Source organism: Amblyraja radiata, chromosome 1 (genome assembly GCF_010909765.2).
Source record: "Amblyraja radiata isolate CabotCenter1 chromosome 1, sAmbRad1.1.pri, whole genome shotgun sequence".
Classification (NCBI taxonomy): domain Eukaryota; kingdom Metazoa; phylum Chordata; class Chondrichthyes; order Rajiformes; family Rajidae; genus Amblyraja; species Amblyraja radiata.
The window spans coordinates 6,873,259-6,900,930 of NC_045956.1; the positions used below are offsets into that span (position 1 = coordinate 6,873,259).

The 27,672-nt window shown below is 42.6% G+C and overlaps 1 protein-coding gene across 2 annotated transcripts in view; it reads right to left on the bottom strand.

The window, feature by feature from the left end:
- Positions 1-27,672, bottom strand: part of spata5 (spermatogenesis associated 5) — a 318,711-nt gene that overhangs the window by 234,067 nt on the left and 56,972 nt on the right. For both annotated transcript variants that reach the window (XM_033016169.1, XM_033016231.1), the window contains exon 14: positions 15,727-15,853. In XM_033016169.1, the coding sequence (XP_032872060.1) occupies positions 15,727-15,853 (127 nt within the window). The remainder of the gene's footprint in view (positions 1-15,726; positions 15,854-27,672) is intronic.

Genomic DNA, 27,672 nt, shown 5'->3' on the forward strand with positions numbered 1-27,672 from the left:
TGGACGTATGTTAAGCTGGCAGACACCAAGGGTAGAATGGCACAGAAATGCATGGAAACATATCTGGGGGAAACTTTTAAACAATAATGAGGGAATCTGACAAAATAAGTTGGTCTATTATTATTATTGTTGGAGGATAGGGTACCAAATCCACAAAGTCAGTTTTGAACCCTCATGCCTTTTGGGCAAACTCATGTTCTTGCATTGCATATTTAATCAATAATCTACCCTCCAAAAGAAATCCATATTCATTGCACTAGATGGCAGTCTATTCCATCACATTAAACAGTTGTTATGCCTTGATCAGGTTCATTCTCGGCTGGTGCTATTCTTGTTTCATGACCTTTTGGTTCTCTCTCAATTGCATAGATGCTCCAATTATCCATGTCACAATCTGAAAACCTTCAGATTTAGCCGGCTCTTCATTACTCTTTTTTAGCAGACAGAGGGTAAAGGTGAAGAGTCGTTATTGTGATTGGAACTCAATGAATAGTGGTATGGTAGGGATCAGAGGAAGATTTTTTTTTCATCCAGAAGATATTTTAAATCTGGGACACATTGGCTCAGGTGGTGGTGAAGGCACATATTGTCAACCATAATAACACATCAGTACGGGCTTCCTACCTTAGGAGATACATGATTACATTAAAGAGCATGCAGAAAAGATTCAACAGGATGCTGCCTGGGATGGAATGTTTCAATTTTGAGGACTAGATAGGGTTTGATTTCCTTGGAGCAGTGGAAGCCGAGAATGAATCTGATAAAGGTGTAAGAACTGACAAGGGGGCATAGACAGGGTAACTAAGACCAGAGGGCATCGGTTTATCATGAGAAGCATGAGGTTCAGAAGGGATCCGAGGAAGAATGTTTTCACCCAGTATACAATACAATACTCGTTGAAGTCCAAATGAAATGTTGTTTCTGCAGTCATACGTACAAAAAGAAAAAGAACCAAGACACAACACAATTTACACAGACATCCATCACAGCGCATCTCCTCCTCGCTGTGATGGAAGGCAAAAACGTATCTCTCCCCTGCACTCCCCTCTCCCCCCCGATGTCAGAGTCAAAGCCCCCGGCGGGCGATGGTAATTGTCCCGCGGCCATTAAACCCACGCCGGGTGATGCAAGGCCGCGCTCCGGGTCTTGTTGTCGGAGCCCCCGGCGGGCGCTAGCAAAGTCCCGCGGCCATTCCAAGCCGCGCCGGGCGATGTCAGGCCCCGCTCCAGGTAATCTTCAACCCCGCAACTCGGGCGGGAGAAGTCGCCGTTGCAGAAGCCCGGAAAAGCGGTCTCCCAGCAGGGACCCGCGGGCTCCCGGTGTTCCTGTCTGCCAGACCTGCGGTTGGAGCCTCCGATTCTCCGGGGTCAGGTCACAGCCGAGCGCCACCACCGCTCCACCCGCTCTGGTCTCGGCCAGCTCCGTGATGGTGAGTAGGTCCGCAGCTCCGCGACTGGAGCCCCAGGTCGTTCCTGCTGGAGGCCGCTCCACGTTGCAGCCCCAACGACAACGGAGACCCGACAAAGAAAAGGTCGGGTCTCCCGTGCAGGAGAAAGATTTTAAAGTTTCCCCCCCCCCCACACATACCCCGTCAAAAAAATAAATAAAAACTACATTAAAACGAGAGAGAAAATAATAAAAAAGACAGACGGACTGCAGAGGCCGCTGCGACGTGAGTCGCGCCGCCCACCGGAACTGTAGCTTCCTCTATGTGAATACAATATGAAACGCACTGGCCAAGAAGGTGATGAAGGCAGGTCCTCTCATGATATTTAGGCATCTGGACCAATAGCATATAAATTGAATTATTATGGATAGGTCATCACACTAGAATGAAACTGGCATCTTTTCTCCTGTTCTAAGGATTAGTATTGGTTTCTTATTGCAATGTGTGGAAAACGTATTTGTGTGCTTTCCCATCAAATCGTGAACGAGTCCAAACAGGCCAAACACAAGTACAAAAGGGGGTACAAGTGGGCATAAGGACATTGAAGGTCAGACACAGCAAGAAAATAATAACATCAGCTTGAATTGAGAGTGATACGCCAAATCGGTTTATCACACCACAAATGATGTCTTTTTTTAATTTTGCAGCACAGATTATAGCTGAAGTTGAATATGCAGCACAGAATCTCAAATGAAATTAAATCTAACTCGCAGTGAGAGATGGAGCCTAACCAGTGAGGAAGCTTAAACTCATACTCATTACTGAGAGGAAGCTACAGATTGAAATGGCCAGATGTAGAAAATTAACTAGAATAGAACGTTCAAGAGAGTTTATTGTCATGTGTCCCGAATAGGACAATGAAATTCTTGCTTTGCTTCAGCACAACAGAACATAGTAGGCATGACTACAGAACAGATCAGTGTGCCCATATACCATTGTATTAATATATACACACATGAATAAATAAAAAATTAAAGTGCAAATAACAGATAATGGGCTATTAATGTTCAGAGTTTTGTCCGAGCCAATTATAATATCCTGATGGCTGTGGGAAAGTAGCTATTCCTGAACCTGGACGTTTCAGTCTTCAGGCTCCTGTACCTTCTACCTGAAGGTAGCAGGGAGATGAGTGTGTGGCCAGGATGGTGTGGGATCGTACAACAGCGAGTTGTGCATGATCTTTTCTAGCATTACTGCACAGAAAAATGCATGTATAGAACGAAAGACACACAATCAAGTTCTCAGTTTTCATTGTGCATCAAGCGACATGTAAACACCATAAGCATATTATGGAAATATCTTTATATTTCCCTCTAGTGGCCAAAATTAACTATTAAAGCTAAAAAAAAACGTGATCCTGAGATACAAATCTTGCTGTATTTTTACTTCCTGGCCTGTGACTTGCTAATAAATCTTGTTCTTAATATACAGTACTTTGCGATAAGCAGATTTTCAGTGCGAACAAGCAAGTACTGCTAGCAAAAATGAGGCATTGCAAACCAGTGAAATTACCACCACAACTATTAATCCTTAATAGTCTGAAGAAGGGTTTCGGCCCGAAACGTTACCTATTTCCTTCGCTCCATAGATGCTGCTGCACCCGCTGAGTTTCTCCAGCATTTTTGTGTACCTTCGATTTTCCAGCATCTGCAGTTCCTTTAATTACTTGTTCTCATACTAATACATTAGATGCTCATAATATTGCTGTCTGTCAATTATAAATGAAACCCATGACAAAATCAATCTTGACCAATTCCAAATTTTAATCTATTTCAATCTCTGTCCTTATTGCTACTTTAAGTGACTAATTTACCATTCAATAAGTTTAGAATTGGTATCAACTGCCAAACATTCTCAATACAGTACACAAATTATTTTTTATGCGAGTTATTTATGTTTTGACTTTCATCTGCATTTGCCCACTCTGTTCTCAGTACATTTTTTCAATTTAAGATGCTGCATCTTATAAATGAAAATGTATTGCTTAGAACTTAAAAGTTATTACTTGAGCAACCCTTTCTTGCTAATTATATTTGTTTTCTCACTTCTCTATTTCTGATGAAGGGTCTTCGACCTAAAACAAACACTATTAAGCCCCTGTCCCACTTAGGAGACCTAAACAGCAACCTCTGGTGACCTTGCCCGCCACCCAAAAAAAATCAAGGTCGAGGTGATCTGCAACCTCCTACCACCTCCCACGCATATGTTGAAAACCTTCCTCGACTATGAAGAAAACCGGCTTCGACTAGATCTGCGACTAAAAAATTATCGATTTTTAAAAAGGCAGCCTATTTTTAGTCGAGGCCGGTTTTAAACATGATGAAAAAATAGCAGCAACCTAGATGAAGCCTCGACCACGCGGAAACCACTTTCGACCATTAGGGAGAGTGACCGAAACCTCCGGTGACCTCATGGAAACCTTGGGTGGCGGGCAAGGTCACCAGAGGTTGCTGTATAGGTCTCCTAAATGGGACAGGGGCTTTACTCTCACCACAGTTGCTGCTCAATCTGCAGAAAGTTTACAGCATTTTCAGTTTCACACCATCTTCTGCAAATGCCTTGTTTGTTGGTATAACACTAATCAATTTTCAGATTGCAGCAAATGTCAACAATAGACAATATCATTCAAACCTGACCCTTGTCCTTAAACAAATCAAAATCAGAAAAAGTGGTGCATATCTGCAACATTGGTAGCTTAGTGCTTTGCCTATTTACACTTTATCACAGAAGCTTTGACTTTTATAAATGCAGCTATTTTTGTACTATCACCTGACAACTACACCTACAAATATAGGTCACTGGAAAATAAACCAAAATTAGAAACCTAACTTAACACTAAATCTACGAATCATTTTTTACACTTTTTGTTAAAATGCTGAGTGCACTTCTTCAAAAGCAGCAGCAAAATGCTGCCATAGTACAAGCCTGCCTTGGAGAGGAGGGAAACCAAGGGAGGAGGACGGAAAACATGTAGATGTACATAGAAACATAGAAAATAGGTGCAGGAGTAGAGGCCATTCGGCCCTTCGAGCCTGCACCGCCATTCAACATAATCATGGCTGATCATCCAACTCAGTATCTTGTACCTGCCTTCTCTCCATACCCCCTGATCCCTTTAGCCACAAGGGCCACATCTAACTCCCTCTTAAATATAGCCAATGAACTGGCCTCAACTACCTTCTGTGGCAGAGAATTCCACAGATTCACCACTCTCTGTGTGAAAAATGTTTTTCTCATCTCGGTCCCCCTATCCTTAAACTGTGACCCCTTGTTCTGGACTTCCCCAACATCGGGAACAATCGTCCTGCATCTAGCCTGTCCAACCCCTTATAGAATTTTGTACGTTTTGTAAGTTGTAATTCTGTGTAGGTTTATACTGAAGATAGACACAAAATGGTGAAGTAACTCGGCGGAACAGGCAGCATCTCTGGAGAGAAGGAATGGGCGACGTTACTCCTGCATTTTGTGTCTATCTTAGATGTAATTCTGTCTGGTACCCACCCCAAATCAGGTTGGTGCATCCATTCCCATGCCCTAGGAATCCCCAAGCCACTGACAGCCAGAGGATTATAATACAGTCTGAGGAAAGATGCATTAATCGCAGCCTTAAGCTCACAGACACAGAACTGGTCTGCTGCTAAGGCAGATCAGTCATTATTCACACAGGCAGATGGGAACACAGAACTTCAACATCCCAGGGGACACATTAATTGACATATGATTGGTAATCTGGTGTCTGCTTTGCTCTTGTCAGACAGTGAATGAAAAGTGTTGCTTATAGGTGGTCTATTTTATATATTGATGCCTGTTGTTATTGAGGAAAAGAACATTATGCACATGAATTATATAATAATAATAATAATAATAATAATAATAATAATAATAATAATAACTTTATTTATAGAGCACTTTAAAAACAACCACTGTTGCAACAAAGTGCTGTACATGACTAATCATGGACAAAAAATTATTACACGACAATAAAAACATTAAAAGAGAGAGTAAAAACAATTTAAAAAACATTAAAAACACTAAAACAGGAGCAAAGTCTCATGCAGGGTCAAAAGTCAAGGAATAGAAATGGGTTTTAAGATTGGTTTTGAAGATGGACAGTGAGGGGGCCTGTCTGATGTGCAACGGCAGAGTGTTCCATAACGCTGGAGCAGCAACAGAGAAGGCTCTATCGTGTACGCAAAAATCACACACACACACTTCGATGGATAGAGGTTCGGCCGCGGGCCCAATGAACGACATCGTCGGGAGCTCGCAGGTCACAGGTTGGTGACCTGTTTTTCCGGAGCTCCCGCAACAACAGCTTCGTCCGCTGGACTGGTGGGCGGCAGCTTCGACCACCCCGGGCCGCGGAGTTTGAACCGGCCCGTTCGCGGAGCACGGTTAAGCCGCGGGACTTACTTGCCATCACCCGGTGGGGTCACAACATCGGAGGCCTGGATCGCCTCAGCGCAGAGGGAGAACAAGGAGGGAAGCGACAAAGACTTAAGACTTTTGCCTTCCATCACAGTGAGGAGGTGGCTGGTGAACTCACTGTGGTGGATGTTAAATTTGTGTTTATTGTGTGTATTGTTATTTTATTATATGTATGACTGCAAGGCAAGAAATTTCGTTCAGACCGAAAGATCTGAATGACAATAAAGGATACTTTGAGTTGACTTTGACACGTCCAGAAAAACATTGATTACATTTTCTGGTGCGTGAAACTTTACACAGAAATTTTAGTTTTAGTTTTAGAGATACAGCACGGAAACAGGACCAAGCACACAGCAACCCTAATCACCCATACACTAGTTCTATTGGAGAAACTATACTACATTCTGTGTTTCCGATGTGGCCTCCCGTACAATGGGTGGGAGCAAGCGTAGACTTGGCAACTGTTTCAATGAATACGTGCGCTCAGTCCGCCAAGGACGACTGAATCTCCCGGGTGCTATCCATTTTAACTCCTCTTCCCATTCCCATGCTAATCTTCCTATCCTTGGCCTCTTCAACTGACAGAGGGAAGCTACACGCCAACTGGAGGAACAGCATCTCATATTCCACTCGGGCAGCTTACAATCCAACGGTATGAACGTTGACAATAGACAATAGACAATAGGTGCAGGAGTAGGCCATTTGGTCCTTCGAGCCAGCACCGCCATTCAATGTGATCATGGCTGATCATCCCCAATCAGTATCCCGTTCCTGCCTTCTCCCCATATCCCCTGACTGCGTTATTTTTAAGAGCCCTATCTAGCTCTCTCTTGAAAGCATCCAAAGAACCTGCCTCCACTGCCCTCTGAGGCAGAGAATTCCACAGACTCACCACTCTCTGTGAGAAAAAGTGTTCCCTCATCTCCGTTCTCAATGGCTTACTCCTTATTCTTAAACTGCGGCCCCTGGTTCTGGACTCCCCCAACATCGGGAACATGTTTCCTGCCTCTAGCGTGTCCAAGCCCTTAACAATCTTATATGTTTCAATGAGATCCCCTCTCATCCTTCCAGAGTGTACAAGCCCAGCTGCTCCATTCTCTCAGCATATGAAAGTCCCGCCATCCCGGGAATTATCCTTGTAAACCTACGCTGCACTCCCTCAATAGCAAGAATGTCCTTCCTCAAATTAGGGGACCAAAACTGCACACAATACTCCAGGTGTGGTCTCACTAGGGCTCTGTACAACTGCAGAAGGACCTCTTTGCTCCTATATTCGATTCCTCTTGTTGAATTCTGCAATTCTAGATAACTACAAGTCACCCCGCTCTCTGCCCACCTGGACTCACATTTATTTCTCCCCTCCGCCTCCACTTCCCTCTGCAATCCTTCCTCTAGCTTCACAAATCACAATTTTTCATTCATTTTGTCTCACACCTTCTGTCTTTTCATCTCTGGCCTTTGTTCAAACATCTGCCTAAAAAAACCCTTCACCTATTACCTACCGGGCTTTGTCCTGCCCCTCATCTCTTCCAGCTTCTCTCCCCCACAACCCCCCAAATAATCAGTCTGAAGAAAGGATCCAACCCAAAATATCTATTCTCCCGAGATGCTGCTTGCCCGGCTGAGTTACTCCAGCATTTTGTAGTTTTTTTGTAAACCAACATCTGCAGTTGCCCGTTTCTATATTCTGCACTCTGTTTCCTTTGTCTTTTGCAGTACCTGCTTTACTTGTGTGTGTATTTACTTGGATAGCACCCAAATGTTTGTTTAACTGCATCTCCATACACATGACAATAATAAACCTATACCTATATTCATCTAGTTGTGGGAAATATACTTTAAATTACTAAAGCTCCAATAAATCTCCTCTCATATTTGAAAACAATAAGTGTTAAAGGGTATGCACAGTGGTGAAGCATAAGGGTTTATAGAAACATAGAAAATAGGTGCAGGAGGCCATTTGGCCCTTCGAGCCAGCACCGCCATTCATTGTGATCATGGCAGATCGTCCCCTATCAATAACCTGTGCCTGCCTTCTCCCCATATCCCTTGACTCCACTAGCCCCTAGAGCTCTATCTAACTCTCTCTTAAATCCATCCAGTGACTTGGCCTCCACTGCCCTCTGTGGCAGGGAATTTTGATAAATACGTGTTTGGAACTTGACACCTGCTGGGTACATCAGGCGTTATGATGGTCTCTCCAGCCAATTGGTAGGTGGACTTCCAGCAGTGACGGTACCAGATGAGAACAAGGGTTGGCGGGCGGCAAATTCATGTCAGATGCTGATGAAGAGCCCCTTCTTCTACATATCACTGACATTCAGCAACAGGGGTTAGGCTCAAGCACTGCTTTGTAACTACATAAACCAAGAATAGCATTGATTCACCTTTTAACGCATCGAAAAACGCAGTGAACCCTCGTTATAACAGACCACAAGGGGGAAAACAAAGTCCATTATTGCAGATTGTCTGCTATAACCAAGTATAATTGTTTAAGTAGTAGAAACAACTGCTGTAGCTGGACATAAAGTGCTGGAGAAACTCAACAGGTCAGGCAGCATCTCTGGAGAGAAGGAATGGGTGACGTTTCGGATGCCTGTATAATGAAGTACTTGTCTAAATGTCTCTTAAACATAGCGATTATGTCTGAAGAAGAGTCTTGACCCAAAACGTCACCCATTCCTTCTCTCCTGAGATGCTGCCTGTCCCGCTGAGTTACTGCAACTTTTTGTGTCTACCTTCCATGTTAACCAGCATCTGCAGTTACTTCCTACACGTAGATTCTGATGTCAGCTTTCACATCAGGAAGGTGCAAGTTTATCTGTGCTTTCTCATCAGCTCATTTGTTTCCAGAATGAAAAAACAACTAAGAAAGTAAACTTACAATTCTCTTACAGTAGTGATATCCTCTAACATCCACATATCCTTAGGAGAAAAGATCAAAAGGTATATATTCACTTTGTAGTCCTCATTTCTCAGACTACCAATAGTTAGTCTGAAGAGGGGTTTCGGCCCGAAACGTTGCCTATTTCCCTCGCTCAATAGATGCTGCTGCACCCGCTGAGTTTCTCCAGCATTTTTGTCTACCTTCAATAGTTAGACTTGAATGCTTCTCAATCTGTAATATTTTTTACTTTTTAAATTCACATAATTTTGTTTTATTTGGAATACTTAACTCAAATCACTGAATGATTCAGCTCCTCTATGGATTAAAGGTACACAAAAATGCTGGAGAAACTCAGCGGGTGCAGCAGCATCTATGGAGCGAAGGAAATAGGCAACGTTTCGAGCCGAAACCCTTCTTCAGACTATGGGTTAAATTTAGTTGAGAACATCAGGTACAGGCTGTTTAGATATTGTATTAAAAAGCCTTTCTTTACCATTTTATCTATGGTAATTTACACTAAAAATATTTTTCCATCTACGCAAGCCGAGAGAAGCAAAGTAAAATGTGGAATTAAAGGATCATTCATTGCTTCAGGGAAACAAACTTGAACAAGGTCAGATTTACTTTTTCTGAATGCAGCTATTGTGGAGTTCCGCAAACAATTAATTATGCAAGATAAAATTAAAATACTAGATTTCTATCTTTGGAGACTGATGGCATATTTCTCAATTGGATAAGGCATGGCTTGACATGCTTTGCTTATTTAGAAAATGGAACTGAATGAGTTGCCAAAAATCTCTCAAACTGTCCCCATCATTTCACTGTACTGAACCTCCAGGCAAAGGGCTATTGAAGATACTGCTGTACTCTGTTTCCAAGAAGTTGATTTTGAACTACACTCAAATGTATGTGTGCTCTATAAAGGCTTATTTGCTGTTGGATGTGCATGCATACATTAGAGTCAGAGTTGCCCAGAAGAGAAATGGGCCCTTTGGCCCACATTAATGCTGACCTTTTCCCACCTACAGTCCACCCATTATGCCACATTAGGTCCGTATCATTCTGTGCCTGTCTAATGAAGTACTTATCTAAATGTCTCTTAAACATAGTGATTGTATCTGATTCCACCACCTCCTCTGGCAGCGAGTTCCAGATATCCCTAATTTGAGGAAGGACATTCTTGATATTGAGGAAGTGCAGCGTGGGTTTACAAGGTTAATTCCCGGGATGGCGGGACTGTCTTATGCTGAGAGAATGGAGCGGCTGGGCTTGTACACTCTAGTGTGTCCAAGCCCTTAACAATCTTATATGTTTCAATGAGATACCCTCTCATCCTTCTAAACTCCAGAGTGTACAAGCCCAGCTGCTCCATTCTCTCAGCATAAGACAGTCCCGCCATCCCGGGAATTAACCTTGTAAACCCACGCTGCACTTCCTCAATAGCAAGAATGTCCTTCTTCAAATTAGGGGACCAAAACTGCACACGATACTCCAGGTGTGGTCTCACTAGGGCTCTGTACAACTGCAGAAGGACCTCTTTTCTCCTATATTGGATTCCTCTTGTTATAAAGGCCAACATGTCATTCGCTTTCTTCACTGCCTGCTGTACCTGCATGCTTACTTTCATAGACTGATGTACAACTATAACCCTATTGCTCTTATAAATTGGTGTAATTTGCTTACACATTCCAGATATTGATGTCGAGGGCTCTTAGGGACCAAGTCCATAGATCTTTGCAAGAAGCAACAAAAGTAATGATGTCTTGAATGCTTGCCTTCATCAGTTGCAGCATTGTGTCTAATGCCCCTGTTACACTTAGGAAACATGAACTGAAACCTCTGGAGACTTTGCGCCCCACCCAAGGTTTCTGAGAGGTTCCCGGAGGTTTCTGTCAGTCTCCCTACCTGCTTCCACTACCTGCAACCTCCGGCAACCACCTGCAACCTCCGGGAACCGCACGGAAACCTTGGGTGGGGCGCAAAGTCTCCAGAGGTTTCCGTTCAGGTTTCTTAAGTGGGACAGGGGCATTAGAGTCAGGAAATTATGTTGCAACCTGATAAAAATTAATTAGGCTGCATTTGGAGCATTGCGTGCGATGCTGGTCACCCCATTACAGGAGGGATGTCGAAGCCTAGCAGCAGGTGTACAAGAGGTTTACCAGAATGGATTAGAGGGTATTAGCTATAAGGGGAGAGTGGGCAAACTTGAATTGTTTTCACTGTAGTGTTGAAGACTGAGGAAGAAGTTTGTAAAATTATGAGAGGCATGGATAAGTTAGACCATCAGACCCTTTCCCCAGGGTGGAAATGTTAAATGCTAGGTCAGAGAGGGGAACATTTTAAAAGAGATGTGTGTGCAAGTTTGTTTTTACAGGTATGTAAGTGCCTGGAAGGTGCTGCCAGGGTGGCGGTCGAAGCAGATACAATAGTGCTGTTTTAAACCAAAGATAGACACAAAAAGCTGGAGTAACTCAGCAGGACCGGCAGCATCTCTGGAGAGGAGGAATGGGTGACATTTCGGGTCGAGGCCCTTCTTCTCTCCAGAGATGCTGCTTGGCCCGCTGATTTACTCCAGCAGATCCAATGGTGTTGTTTAAGAGGCTTATAGACAGGCACATGAATATGCAGAGCTTGGATGGATATTAATCATGTGCAGGCATTAATCATGTCTAGGGATTAGTTTAATATGGTGTTAGTTTCAGCACAGGCATCGTTATTCTAAGGGACCCGTTTCTGTTGCATTCTACTGTGCCACCTTCGATGTCCACCAATTTCCCCCTGACTATTGGGAGGTCTGGAGTATAATCCCAGCAAATGATAGAAACATAGAAAATAGGTGCAGGAGGAGGCCATTCGGCCCTTCGAGCCAGCACCATTCAATGTGATCATAGCTGATTGTCCCCTATCAATAACCCGTGCCTCCCCATATCCCTTGATTCCACTAGCCCCTAGAGCTCTATCTAACTCTCTCTTAAATCCCTCTAGTGATTGGCCTCCACTGCCCTCTGTGGCAGGGAATTCCATAAATTCACAACTCTCTGGGTGAAAACGTTTTTTTTCACCTCATTCTTAAATGACATAGAAACATAGAAAATAGGTGCAGGAGTAGGCCATTCGGCCCTTCGAGCCTGCACCGCCATTCAATATGATCATGGCTGATCATCCAACTCAGTATCCTGTACCTGCCTTCTCTCCATACCCCCTGATCCCTTTAGCCACAAGGGCCACATCTAACTCCCTCTTAAATATAGCCAATGAACTGGCCTCAACTACCTTCTGTGGCAGAGAATTCCAGAGATCTCTGACCTCCCCTTTATTCTATAATTCCAGAGATGACCTCCCCTTTATTCTAAAATCAAGCAATAACATACTCTACTGGCAAATATAGATGTAAATACAATTTAATTGAGATGTCCTCTAATGTAAACTCTTAAAATTTCAGATGCCAGGTATAAATAAACACACAAAGTTGAAGAAGGGTCCCGAAACACTGCCTGTCCATTTCCCTCCACAGATGCTGATCCTCCAGCAGTTAGTTTAATTACTCAATACTCTGGCATCTACAGCCTCTTGTGTGTCCAATAAACACACAAATGTGGATCTATACATTCTCAATGATTTCTCAAATAAGTATGCTTTTCCACAAGACGTCATTCTATTTGACTACAGTTGAATGGCATTTGACATTATTTTTGTCAACATTGGTGAAAGCAAAAGTAGTTCTGGACTTTGCCGAGATAAAATATCCCCATTAAAATGTAACAGCATTGATGTGCAGAGATCTCTTGGAATCCAAGTTAGCCCTTCAGACCTCTTTAGCACTTCAGCCACAATATCTCTACATTAACAACAAACCATTGTTATTTCAACATTCCTATGCAATACTTCCTTACATGAGCAAAGGAAAGGGAATCATTAAGTAATATCAAACAAACCTTTCTAGTCACCGCCTGCTAATATTCCCTGTTGCTCAATGTGAATTTTGCCCAATTATATTTTTGGGAAGCAGCCTGCAATTTTAACTTAAATGTAAGTCGTTGGATATATAATTCTCTGCAGAAAATTGCAAAAGGCTCCGTGTCTGTTTATGCTCTCAGCTTTCCACATCGAGTACCGATTAAGTCCAGAACTCACAATCAAATCGTAACCGTGATAAAAAATAACGTATAAACCTTTATTTATCAATAATGTGCTTTAATAGTAATTGTAGTCATTTCGTCTATGGTGCAATCTCAGTTGCTTCCGTCATGCTGCTTAGAAAAGGCAACCCCTAGGGTACTGACCTAAACTGTAATCCTGTACTTCACTCAGCGGTTGTATAATACATCACATCCAATGCATTTGACACTCAAATTGGACACAGCAGGGGGCAAAATAATCTGATTTTTCAGCTGTTCATGTAACCTTCAGTGCTGAAATGACTTAAATCCCTGGGGTTTATTCTGCCCTCGATTCCCTGTACAAGCCAACCTACATTCTGTAGCGGAGATTAAGCTATCGTTCAATGGGCTGATATATTAATGTGGGTCATGGCATACCAATTCATCAGTACTCCATTTGAGTGTATAATATATTTCCTCATTTCTAAATTACATAGGTCGCATAACTGAACCCTTTTTCCTCCTGGTTTAATATGAAACAATGTGGAATTTGTTAGACCAGATTTGTACATGGAAATCTGAAGCAGTTAGTTTTATTACCTCGATTTCCAGAGCTATGCTATATGCAACCCACTTACAATTCACTTTTATTTATCCCACTTACACTGAACCCGTGAATTTGATATCATTATGTTTATTGTCACATTTAATGTTTGCAAAAATCGTTTAAAAATAAATCGTGCAAAAATAAATTGATGTTTGCAATAAACATAATTATATCAAATACTAACATTCCACCATTGTTAATGTTCGTCTTATCCACTCTGATGCTCCATTCTCATTGATAAATGTTTAAGTATGAAAGGTAAGGATTAAAATATTGTTTCCCCACTGATCCTGCCAAATTTAATGCAGGGCCAGTTCTAATATTTCCCCAATAACCTTTGCTACTCCAGCCAGCTAGACTGACCGCCCGACATCTGTCAAGCAAGGAACCAGCTGGGGAATGGAGGAGGGCTACATGGGAAGGAACAAGGGTTTGGGCAAGTCAAGGATTCTGTCAAAGAAGGACAGTGAGCAAAGCACAAAAACATTAAAACACAGGCATCCAACCTCTTTAAAATATTTAGTGACACCCGCCTCTTCAGATTGAATTAGTTGCCCAGCATCAACCTGTCCCTATTAAAACCATTTAAGAGCAAGTTACCCCTTCACTTAATGTTTAGCCTTCTTTCAAAAGAAAAATCAGTTCCAATAAATCACTAAAGGCTGATTCTTAAGTTTATTTTGTTTATCAAAGACATCACACTTTCTGTTGACCATGCGCCTAACAACCTGTCACTGCAGTTGGATTTCAGCACTGTAGACTGCTGTGTGACATTAATACTGTTACACTTAGATTCTCAGAATTAAAAGAAAGTTTATACTACAATTGCATTGTAACATGGCATAGAATCCAGGAATGAAAAACAGCCAATTCAGTGTTTCAGAAAATGATGTGTAACGAAGTAGTTTTCAAGACAGAACATATCCTGCCAACTATCCTGTTTAAATTCTAGATTTCTTGTTAAACAATCTGTACTGGATACTCCCAACATCTATTATTACAATGCATATCAAATATGTTGCAGAGCTCAGAGATGCAGAGGGTGTCTGGTTGTTCTAGTCAAAGATTTGCAAAAGGCTAGTGTGAAAGTCCAATAAGTAATTGAGAAAGCAAACAGAATGTCACTGTTTATTGCGAAGTTGAGGCTATGCTTTAGTTATTAGAGCATTGGCGAGGCCTACGTTGGGAAAACTTAATACAGTATTTTATAGTAAAATGTTAATGCATTGGAACCAGTTACAAGACTTCTAGCTGCAGTTGGATAAACTAGTGATAGGAGAAGGCACAGGGATGCAACCCACTAGATCCTATAAATGCCCCTGGAAACCTGAACGGAAACCTCTGGAGACTTTGCGCCCCACCCAAGGTTTCCGTGCGGTTCCGTGCGGTTCCCGGAGGTTTTTGTCCATCTCCCTACCTGCTTCCACTACCTGCAACCTCCGGCAACCACCTGCAACCTCCGGGAGCCGCACGGAAATCTTGGGTGGGGCACAAAGTCTCCAGAGGTTTCCGTTCAGGTTTCCTAAGTGGGACAGGGGCATAATATACTAGGGTTCCTGATTTGCTGCACATGGAGAGGATGTTCCACTGGAGGGGGAATTTAGACAAATAAGTCACCCAAATCAGACAGAAATTAGGCAGTTTTTTTTTTTCTCAGAAGGTTATGAATCTTTCCAATTTTCACCCTCAAGGGCTGTGAAAGCAGGGTCCCTGAAATTATCTTTAAGGCATATATTAGAACAATATTTGATCAGCAATAAGATGAAAGTTTACTAGAGGTAGTCAGGAATGCAGAAATGACATTACAATATCAATTCCTAATCCATATAATTGTGCAGATGAAACTAAAACCAAAATTGTTGTATTGCTGTACATAGTGACTGAAATAATTTATTTGTGCCCAGTCATGAATTGCAACTCCCAACCCTGTTATAGTATTTTCTGCATCAAGTATGCGCAACGCTGGAGGCAAACACATATTCAGTATTTGAGGAGTGGCAGGGGAAAAGGTATTTAAAAAATGTATCATGATAGAAATAAAGGTATTTAGCGGGAGACCCTTAAATGGGAGCTGCTATATTTACCTCCTACAGTAAGAACAGTAATGTATAGAGAAACAATCATAGCGTAAGTATAAATATCGGTTATGTACTGCACGTGCACAAGTGCACAATAAATGGTATACCATCAATACATCATATTAAGCAAAACTTTAAATTAGTCAGAAAAATAAACATCCAGAGAGTCTCGCCCTTACCTTGTCGATCATATCTGGCCGGTTGGTTGCTGCCAATATCGTGACGTTATGTAGCTGTTCAATACCATCCATTTCAGTGAGCAATTGTGCAAGTACTCTATCACCCACGTTCCCACCACCTGCAGAGCTAAGTCAAAATATACAGTCTGTAAGTACTTTGTGAAAAACAGAAAAAACAATCATGACATTTAATATATTGAATCACAATGTTTAAAATTTGGTTTCAAATAGAAGTCTTAATCTTCTTGTCAAACAATGCAATACCTTATGTTTGATTAATCCAAAGAAAAAACGTTGTACTTATTACTGTAAAACACCGACCGTCAACCGTCATTGACCGACCGGAAAGACGTGATATGGAAGATGGCCGGACACAAGGAAGAAGACTGTCCATTGTAAAACATTTTACTTAATAACCAACAATGCTCTCAGCTATGTGACCATGCACCTTCTCTTGTGTTCAAGAAGGAACTGCAGATGCTGGAAGATTGAAGGTACACAAAAATGCTGGAGAAACTCAGCGGGTGCAGCAGCATCTATGGAGCGAAGGAAATAGGCGACGTTTCGGGCCGAAACCCTTCTTCAGACTGATGGGGGGTGGGGGGGAGAAGGAAGGAAAAAGGGAGGAGGAGGAGCCCGAGGGCGGGGGGATGGGAGGAGACAGCTCGAGGGTTAAGGAAGGGGAGGAGACAGCAAGGGCTAGCAAAACTGGGAGAATTCAACGTTCATGCCATCCGGACTCAAGCAACCCAGGCGGAATATGAGGTGCTGTTCCTCCAATTTCCGGTGTTGCTCACTCTGGCAATGGAGGAGACCCAGGACAGGGAGGTCGGATTGGGAATGGGAGGGGGAGTTGAAGTGCTGAGCCACCGGGAGTTCAGGTAGGTTATTGCGGACTGAGCGGAGGTGTTCGGCGAAACGATCGCCCAACCTCCGCTTAGTCTCCCCGATGTAAATCAGCTGACATCTAGAGCAGCGGATGCAGTAGATGAGGTTGGAGGAGATACAGGTGAACCTTTGTCGCACCTGGAATGACTGCTTGGGTCCTTCAATGGAGTCGAGGGGGGAGGTGAAGGGACAGGTGTTGCATTTCTTGCGGTTGCAACGGAAAGTGCCCGGCGAGGGGGTGGTACGGGAGGGAAGGAAATAATTGACAAGGGAGTTGCGGAGGGAGCGGTCTTTGCGGAAGGCAGACATAGGGGGAGATGGGAAGATGTGGCGAGTGGTGGGCTCACGTTGGAGGTGGCGGAAATGGCGGAGGATTATTTGTTGTATTTGCCGGCTGGTGGGGTGAAAGGTGAGGACTAGGGGGACTCTGCCCTTGTTGCGAGTGCGGGGATGGGGAGAGAGAGCAGTGTTGCGGGGTATGGATGAGACCCTGGTGCGAGCCTCATCAGACGTTCCACACCAGGGCATCGGAAATGTCCTCGTTCTTCAGGGAACAGGGATTCCCCTCCGCCACCATAGATGAGGCTCGCACCAGGGTCTCATCCATACCCTAGATGTCAGCTGATTTACATCGGGGAGACTAAGCGGAGGTTGGGCGATCGTTTCGCCGAACACCTCCGCTCAGTCCGCAATAACCTACCTGAACTCCTGGTGGCTCAGCACTTCAACTCCCCCTCGCATTCCCAATCCGACCTCTCTGTCCTGGGTCTCCTCCATTGCCAGAGTGAGCAACACCGGAAATTGGAGGAACAGCACCTCATATTCCGCCTGGGTTGCTTGCGTCCGGATGGCATGAACGTTGAATTCTCCCAGTTTTGTTCGCCCTTGCTGTCTCCTCCCCTTCCTTAACCCTCGAGCTGTCTCCTCCCATCCCCCCGCCCTCGGGCTCCTCCTCCTCCCTTTTTCCTTCCTTCTCCCCCCCACCCCCCATCAGTCTGAAGAAGGGTTTCGGCCCGAAACGTCGCCTATTTCCTTCGCTCCATAGATGCTGCTGCACCCGCTGAGTTTCTCCAGCATTTTTGTGTACCTTCATGCACCTTCTCTTGATCTCCTTTAGTCCTGTAACTCTCATCTACTTCGGCGCTGGCCTCTAACTCACCCCTAATTTCTTTCATCCTCCCATTGGAAACCTTTTTTCACTTATCCTATTGTGAATTCTTTTGACCGCTATTATTTTTCTTCTTTAGATTAAGAGGTAGGCCATTTAGGACTCTGAATTATTCACTCAGAGGATAGGGTTGTGGTGGTTCAGTCATTGTGTTCAATCAAGGTCATCAGGTCAAAAGTGATAGGAGCAGAATTAGGTCATTCAGCCCATCAAGTCTACTACCCCATTCAATCATGGCCAGACAAAAATGCTGGAGAAACTCAGCGGGTGAGGCAGCATCTATGGAGCGAAGGAATAGGTGACGTTTCGGATCGAGACTCTTCTTCAGACTGCTATTATTTTTCTTCTTTAGGTTAAGAGGTATGCCATTTGGGACTCTGAATTCCTCACCAGCTGTGTTTCTCCAGCATTTTTGTCTACCTTTGATTTTTTTCAGCATCTGGAGTTCTTTCTTAAACATTCATTCATGGCTGATCTATCAAACCATGATCAATACATTTCTGGAGTCAAAGGATGTAAGGATGTACTTTAAAATGTTAGTGAGCTGGAAGATTACCCACGATCTGAATGAATGAGAACAGCTTCTAAGGGCTGGATGGTCTACTGTTGTTCTGTCCAATTCTGTCTACTTTCTGTTTGTTTCACGCATTTGTGCAAATGTTCCTGTTATTTTTTTATGACGTGACAATTTCTATCTAAATAACCCAAACGAGAACTTGACAGCAATCAAATCAAATCAAATCAAATCAACCTTTATTGTCATCTTGCAAAGCAACAGTTGTACAGTGCAAAATGAGAAGACGTTTCCCAGGGAATACTGGAGCATCGCACATGAAACTTAAACATTTCACACATAATAACCGTAAAAACAATCCAGTCCCTGAGAAACAGTATAAATAGTTAAAAGCAGGTAAAACAGCAACATTAAAATACAGTAAAAACAATCATAAAAATGTCCAGGGCAGCTGATTTGAGTGGCCAGTGCCAGAGTTATTAAAATGTCAGTGCAAAGCCGCAGAATCAGGTGGAGTGACTGTTTAGCAGCCTCACAGCCTGTGGCAGGAAGCTGTTTAGCAGTCTGATTGTCCGGGCTTTGATGCTACGGTATCTCTTGCCCGATGGTAGGAGATCCAGGTGTGTGTGGCGGGGGTGCAGTTTGTCCTTAGCTATTCTCAGAGCTTTTGTTTGTACATTGATTGTACTGCTTTAATCATAATGCCCAAGTTCACAATGAACAAAGCATATTTCAAGTCAATATTGTAAAATAAAGGTATGTAAGAAGGAACTGCAGATGCTGGTTTAACGGGTCAGTTGGCATCTTTGGAGAAAAGGAACAGGTGACGTTTCGTTTCGAGACCCTTCAACAGACTGAGAATCAGAGAGGGGGAAAATTTAAGATTAAGGATTCCCTGATGAAACTAATGCTCACATTGGTAAAAAAAAAGGCCTTTCCCTATTTGGTTAACCTTAGCAATAAACGCAAACTTGAACTTCATCTGCAATATAGTTGAGTTCAGTTTAATTTATTGTCCCGTGTGCCGAGGTACAGTGAACAGCCTTTTCTTTGCTATGACCAGTCAGCGGAAAGACAATACGTGATCATAGAGTGAGGCAGCACAACAAACAAGGGCAGAGTGTTCCTGAAATACCTAGAGTTCTCCTGCAGACTCTCACATACAGCCCAGAGTCATGCTGCTCACTGAGGCTGGACAGTATTATTGAGTCTGACATTTATGTCAAGGTTGCACAGTAGAAAACTGTCAGCAAGGCACTCCTGCCAACTCAATCTTTTCAATTCTGCTGCCATGATCATAATTAACTGTCATGCTGCTTTATTTCCTCCCTTCGCTGACGCCAGTGAAATATCGCTTGGCAGTTCAAGGCTTCCTATGGTTTTCAGTCCTCCTTCATTAGTAACAGGAAGTGCTAAACATATTTCTTAAGCATTAAAACCTTCAAATCAACAGCCATGAATAAATAATGGCACTATTCTGTCAAATCATCCTGCAGTGATTAAACTAAAAGGTGATACTCTTAAAGAATATCACTTTGTAGAATAAGCTTTGTATCACTTTGTACAAATATCACTTTGTAGAGTTATTTAATTGAAGTAGCACATTATATATATGTATCTTTATTTGACAATTTAACCAGAAATGTCACTGAATTAAAGTAAAATAAGGAAATGCACATTATGCTTCAATTAACTGTATTGACATTCATATTATTAAAGAGAGATTTAAATCCGATGGAGCTAAAACTACTTTTATACTGGGATTGAAATATATTCCGTTTTAGATTTGGTAAAGACAAACCAAACTCAAGTTGGCTTAGATTCTGCAGTCACATCTAAGGGACATTATTTACACATAATCTTGAAGAACAGCCTAAAAGACCTTTCCAATGTTGGTTGTTACTAGGCATTAGTTCAAAAGGATGCCTGGTAGCCAGTTACAGTGATGTTATTAAGCTGGTTGAATAAGAAGGGTCTCAATCCGAAACGTCACCTATTACTTCTCTCAAGAGATGCTGCCTGTCCCACTGAGTTACTCCAGCCTCTTATGTCTGGATAGATGATTTGTTTGGACAACAAGCCAAGCTGTAAAAGTTATATGTTTCTGATTAATGTCATACCTGCCAACTAGTCCGATTTTATCGTATTTGTTCCGATTTTTTAAGTTAAAAAAGTGTGCAAAATCGGATCAGTACGATTTTGAAATGAGGGGGAAAAAATCAATCGCTGTTTCTAAGGGATTTGCGTCCAATCACCGTCCAGCTTCCCCTTAAAATTCCCGTCCAATCAGCCGCTGTCTCCAAGGGCACTGTGTCCAATCACATAATGCGCTGGTCACTCGGTGGCCAATCGGACGTCATCTCCGAGGGGTGTTGCAGCCAATCACCGACCAGCTTCCCTTATTGAAGCAGAAGATGGCTGCAGCCAAAATCACCTTTTCTGTGCGGGGGGAGGGGGGAGGAGGAGGGGGAGGGGGAGATGGAGGGGGAGTGGGAGGGGGAGAGGGAGAGGACAAGATATAGAGAGATTCCAGATTAACGTTTCCCCCAGGCCATGGGGTAACGTTGCTACCAAATTACTTTCAATGATAAACCTCTGGACAAATGCACAAAAGCAGCTATGTATAATACACAATAAATTGTATTACAAATACACAATAAACAAGTTATGCCTTCTTGAACTCTTACATGGGTATGACCGCACATTAAAATTTTTAGAAAATTCAGCAAAATGGCACAGCGTGAAAATACTGATTTCCTCAGCAAAATACCGATTTTCAGGTACTAGAATACTGAAATGATCTGACAAAACTTGGCAGCTGAATATATCGTGATATCGGCAAAATATTTTTTAAAACGATTAAAATCCAGGACCTAAGGCAGGCCCCTGGGCCCCACCCGTAATAGGCGAGCGTCTTCGGAGCTCGCACTCTGTCAACCCGCACACTCAGAGTAAGATTTTTCATTTTCAAATGTTGGCAGGTATGATACGTTTGCAGAATATGTGCAATGTTCGTCAAAAATATTGTTTTAGGTGAACAAATTTCAGTACAACTTAAAACAATTACGTTTTTAATATCCTTGAACGTCTGAGGTATTTATCCATAGGAACGACAAGTTATTCTCTAGGGCTGGAGAACCAGTAACAACAGTGCATTAACCACTAAAACCTCACTTAAATACCAAAACATAAAATGTAATAATTTCAGAGTTTATAGTAAGAAATGTTTATTAATTTCTTGCATCATCAGAGTCATGGATACCTGGAGATTATGCGAGCAGAGGTGGGAAAAGAGTACATTCTGTAGAAAGGCAGAGAAACATTCACGTTTAGTATCAGATTTCCAATGCCAAACTGCATGTGTGTACTCGCGAGAGAGAAAACGGGGAATTACAGACAGCTTAGCCTGACTTTGGTGGTGGGAAAGATGCTGGAGTCAATTATTAAAGAGGTAATAATGGGGCATTTGGATAGCAGTAAAAGGATTAGTCCAAGTCAGCATGGATTTATGAAAGGAAAGTCATGCTTGACTAATATTCTGGAATTTTTTGAGGATGTGACAAGTAAAATGGATGAAGGGGTGCCAGTGGATGTAGTGTATCTAGACTTTCAGAAAGCCTTTGATAAGGTCCCGCACGGGAGACTGGTAACTAAAATTAGAGCACATGGTATTGGGGGTAGGGTGTTGACATGGATAGAAAATTGGTTGGCAGACAGGAAGCAAAGAGTAGGAGTGAACGGGTCCCTTTCAGAATGGCAGGCAGTGGCGAGTGGAGTGCCGCAAGGCTCGGTGTTGGGGCCGCAACTGTTTACCATATATATTAATGACTTGGAAGAGGGAATTAGGAGCAACACAAGCAAGTTTGTGGATGACACAAAGCTGGGTGGCAGTGTGAACTGTGAAGAGGATGTTAGAAGGTTACAGGGTGACCTGGACAGGTTGGCGGCAAAAACAAGGGGGCAGATTATTATCTCAACGAGGTTAGGTTAGGTAAGGGGAAGGTACAGCGAGACCTGGGTGTCCTTGTACACCGGTCACTGAAAGTTGGCGTGCAGGTACAGCAGGCAGTGAAGAAAGCTAATAGAATGTTGGCCTTCATAACAAGAGGATTTCAGTATAGGAGTAAAGAGGTTCTTCTGCAGTTGTATAGGGCTCTGGTAAGACCATATCTGGAGTATTGTGTACAGTTTTGGTCTCCTAATTTGTGGAAGGACATCCTTGTGATTGAGGCAGTGCAGCGTAGGTTCAGGAGATTGATCCCTGGGATGGCGGGACAGTCATATGAGGAAAGATTGAAAAGACTAGGCTTGTATTCAATGGCGTTTAGAAGGATGAGGGGGTATCTTATAGAAACATATAAAATTATAAAAGGACTGGACAAGCTGGATGCAGGAAATATGTTCCCAATGTTGGGTGAGTCCAGAACCAGGAGCCACAGTCTTGGAATAAAGGAGAGGCCATTCAAGACTGAGGTGAGAAAAAACGTTTTCACCCAGAGAGTTGTGAATTTGTGGAATTCCCTGCCACAGAGGGCAGTGGAGGCAAAATCACTGGATGGATTTAAGAGAGAGTTAGATAGAGCTCAAGGGGCTAGTGCAATCAAGGGATATGGGGAGAAGGCAGGCACGGGTTATTGATAGGGGACAATCAGCCATGATCACAATGAATGGCGGTGCTGGCTCGAAGGGCCGAATGGCCTCCTCCTGCACCTATTTTCTATGTTTCTAAGTCAATGTGAACGAAGGAACTGCAAATGCTGGTTTCAACCGAAGATAGACACAAAAAGCTAGAGTAACTCAACAGGTCAGACAGCAACTCTGGAGAAAAGGAATATGTGACGTTTCGGGTAGGACTCTTCTTTAGCTTTTTGTGTCAATCTCCAGAAATCATTGTCAGTTTCATTGCGTAGTGCTAACAGTTTCATAATGCTAACATTACTTCCATCATTAGAGTGGCAAAGCCTAGACCACTAGATGTAGTTAGCATACCAAGGAAAATTAGAATATTATCCAATTTATATCAATAAGTTTCATTATTGTTTACCTTGTCTCTAATGGGGGCTACACATTAGACAGGACTGATATTTTACAGCGAAATGTTCAAAAAATTCAATGAGAGACTTTTTCTCCTGGTCATTACACTAAAGTATTTCTTGAATTTCAAGGGAATATGCAGAGTGAAAATTATACTAGTCCAGATGTAATTTGTTGACATTGAATACCTTCCATAATATTTGGCAAAGGAATTAAATATCCAATCTGTGCTGTAAATTAACCCTATAAATAAAATAATAATAATAATGCATTTTATTTATGGGCACCTTTCAGAACACTCAAGGACACCTTACAGTGAAAACAAGCAAATTACAAATATATTAACAAAATGAAACAAAAACAACATATCAATAATACATAATTCGGAGTGAGAGCAGAGGCAGCTAATCGCGCCAGCGTTCACTCTCACTTCCGGCAGCCATCTTTTAGACACAACATTAAAGAAGAATTTAACATAAAACATAAAAACATCCCCCCACAATGGTTCCCACTGTGAGGGAAGGCAACAATTGGCTAATGGCAATTGACAGAAATCATGAATAAAAATAACATAATATTTGGATGCACATCAGCTGAATATATTTTGAGCATGAGATCTCTCCACAATGTTAAAGTTCACCAGGTTAATTCCCAGGATGGCAGGACCGACATATGATGAAAGAATGGGCCGACCCAATTAACAAAGAGATCCCCAAGTCACTGAAAATTCAACAATTTCCTGCCAACCTCACATTCAGTATCAAAAATACTGAGGGATAAGAATTTGTGAATGGGAGTAACCTCATAATACCGTCAACAACAGATTTTTCCTCCCCACACACGGTGCCATGGCACTTGTCGCTAAGGGACACCAAAAAAAACCCACTAGGTTAGGCTGTATTTATCATAAATGTCTGAAAGCTTCAGGGCAGAATAGCATGTCTCGCTTACCAGGTTTTACACAGCTGTTAACCAAAATAAAATAGTGCTAAAAGAATGGAATTCAATGTTAAATCATAAGAGGTGTGACATGCTTGTGCAAAAGAGGAGGTACTGTTCCAATAGACAATAGACAATAGGTGCAGGAGTAGGCTATTCGGCCCTTCGAGCCAGCACCGCCATTCAATGTGATCATGGCTGATCATCCCCAATCACTACCCCGTTCCTGCCTTCTCCCCATATCCCCTGACTCCGCTACTTTTAAGAGCCCTATCTAGCTCTCTCTTGAAAGCATCCAGAGAACCCGCCTCCACCGCCCTCTGTGGCAGAGAATTCCACAGACCTTGGTTCCTTAAGAATAATTCAGAGCTTCCAATTGCCTGCCCCTACAATTCTCTATCCCAAACACAGTTTGACCCCTCTGCCTTGGACCAGCTGAACTGTTTAAACACACTCAATGTAAGCTCATGTGAGCTAATGGCCCTCTTAAGCTTCCAGTTGCAAGCGATTTGAACTCGCCTCCCAATGTCTCCATCCATGTTCTCCTCCACTACCAAGGAGAGGACAAATGTTAACTAAAGAAAACATCCTTGCTAGCCTACAACCTAAGGGCATGGACATATAATTGTCCAAATTCAGGTAATCTGCCTCCTCTCTGTTTATCTCTCTCCCATCTGATCATCCAGGTCCTCTTACACACACCCTTCTTCTCGACACCCCCTCCCCTCATCCACAACACACGCAACCTAGCTTTGTTCCCTTCCACCACCTGTCCCATCTGCCTATTGCCCATACACTTAACCCACAAGGCCTCCTGCTCCCCCCTGTAATGTTCTCACCTGCGCACCATTCTTCCCTTAACTGATTCACTCATCACCTTCCCTCCTTATCAGATTCAATAACCCGAGTCCGTTTCTTGTCTCCCAGCCTTTGTCACTATCACCATCCTTCCCTCCCCCACACAGCTCCCTCTGTCATCTTCATCTCACTTCAGCAGGTACATCCCTAACATGTAGAAAATTCATTCTTAGTGACATTTTCTGTAACTGATGAGCCAGAGGGCAGAATCATGCTGACTTTCAAACCAGTTGTAAGCGCAGCCAGCCATTTCCACTGAGTGAGGTCCTGCACTACAATATCCTGAGCTGGGTAACTCCGATGTGCTTAGAACTAGCCTTCCAGTACCAGGCATTGCCAGTCAAGGCTTGGACAGTCAAGGCAAGGCTAGTCTGTATAAAAAACACATAAACCAAGAGCAAGATCCAACAATCTCAGACTGAAAAGTATATCGGTCTTAATAATCAGTGTTAGGTATATTTAAGAGTTAGAAACATAGAAAATAGGTGTAAGAGTAGGCCATTCGGCCCTTCGAGCCTGCACCGCCATTCAATATGATCATGGCTGATCATCCAACTCAGTATCCCGTACCTGCCTTCTCTCCATACCCCCTGATACCTTTAGCAACAAGGGACACATCTAACTCCCTCTTAAATATAGCCAATGAACTGGCCTCAACTACCTTCTGTGGCAGAGAATTCCAGAGATTCACCACTCTCTGTGTGAAAAATGTTTTTCTCATCTCGGTCCTAAAAGACTTCCCCCTTATCCTTAAACTGTGACCCCTTGTTCTGGACTTCCCCAACATCGGGAACAATCTTCCTGCATTTAGCCTGTCCAACCCCTTAAGAATTTTGTAAGTTTCTATAAGATCCCCCCTCAATCTTCTAAATTCTAGCGAGTACAAGCCGAGTCTATCCAGTCTTTCTTCATATGAAAGTCCTGACATCCCAGGAATCAGTCTGGTGAACCTTCTCTGTACTCCCTTGCACGTCTAAAGCAAGCTGAGCCCATCAGAATAGGTACATTGGAACAGAATATAATGTGCTGTAAAGAATTCTGAATTCAAGCAACATTTTTGTGGAGGAAAAAGTCAGTCGATGCTTTGGGTCAAGAACCTGAATCAGGATTGATGCTATTCCTGCTATTGATGCTATTTATTGGCTATATTTAAGAGGGAGTTAGATGTGGCCCTTGTGGCTAAAGGGATCAGGGGGTATGGAGGGAAGGCAGGTACGGGATACTGAGTTGGATGATCAGTCATGATCATATTGAATGGCGGTGCAGGCTCGAAGGGCCAAATGGCCTACTCCTGCACCTATTTTTCTATGTTTCTATTTGACCTGCTGATTATTTCTGACAATTTATTTTTTGCAGCAGATTCCAGTACCCACAGCCCCTTGTGCCAGCATGGGTAAATAGCTTTGTGACTTCACAGCGGCATACATACAATGCATTTTGGTACTTTGTTATAACAATCCTGATCGCTCATCCTTTCAGAAAAACATACAAATTGAACATGGAAGCTGACAGATTCCATTCAAACAAGCAGGCTCTTGTCGACAATGAAGCTCCGGATCTTCTTGCAGTAATGACCAATGACAGTAATCCAAGAGGACATCTAATTCAGAAACCTATTAATAGCATCCAGGAGTTCAACAGAAACTTCAGATTCTCAGGGTGCTTATAATAATTGTGCTCTTGTCAGCTGGCCTCAGAAAGGCCTTCAAAAATTAGGATGGTATCTTAAAGTTCACAAACACTTGAAAAGTTTTACATGTTTTTTTTATTCCAAAAACTTATCAAGGAACTAACTACCCTTAAATTCTATTTGTTAAATAGTTTTAAGTATTTCCTTCTTTAAAAAAGTGATTTTCAATTCTTCAAAATGTGGGTATTTGCATTATTCACATTTCATCTTTTGCCATTTATGGTATTAAAATAATACATTTTAAATATTAAACTGAATGGTCACCATAGCTCACAGAATAATCTTTAAAAAAATTAAAGGAATACAAGTGTGAGATCATTATTTATATGCATCTTTAACAAACTTTATCAGTCACGAATAAAAGTTTGCCAGCTGAATATGTTGCCCCATCCTATGTTTTCAGACTGCAAATTGAACATTCCAGAAAAAAAGATTAAGACCCATCTCTTCTCTGAAATAGGCCAACAAGAATAATAAAACCAGTAGATCAATTAACATTCAATCAAGTTAAGCCGCTGTCCCACGATGCGAGTTTACCCAAGAGCTCTCCCGAGTTAAAAAATCAAAATCAAACTCGTGGTACTTCATCGCGAGTATTTTTGTACTCTTGGAAATTTTTCACACTGTTAAAAAATCTTCACGAGTTACTGTGTTTCCAGTGTACCTGCCGTTAGCATTACGAGCCGCTACGAGACATCCACGAGCTCCGAGGTACCCGCAACGTACATTCTATGTTGTTACCACAAATTTGATTTTTTTTTTAAACTCGGGAGAGCTCTTGGGTAAACTTGCATCATGGGACAGGGCCTTTACTGCATGCCAACAAGACCAAGGTACAATGCTAGTCGGATTCAT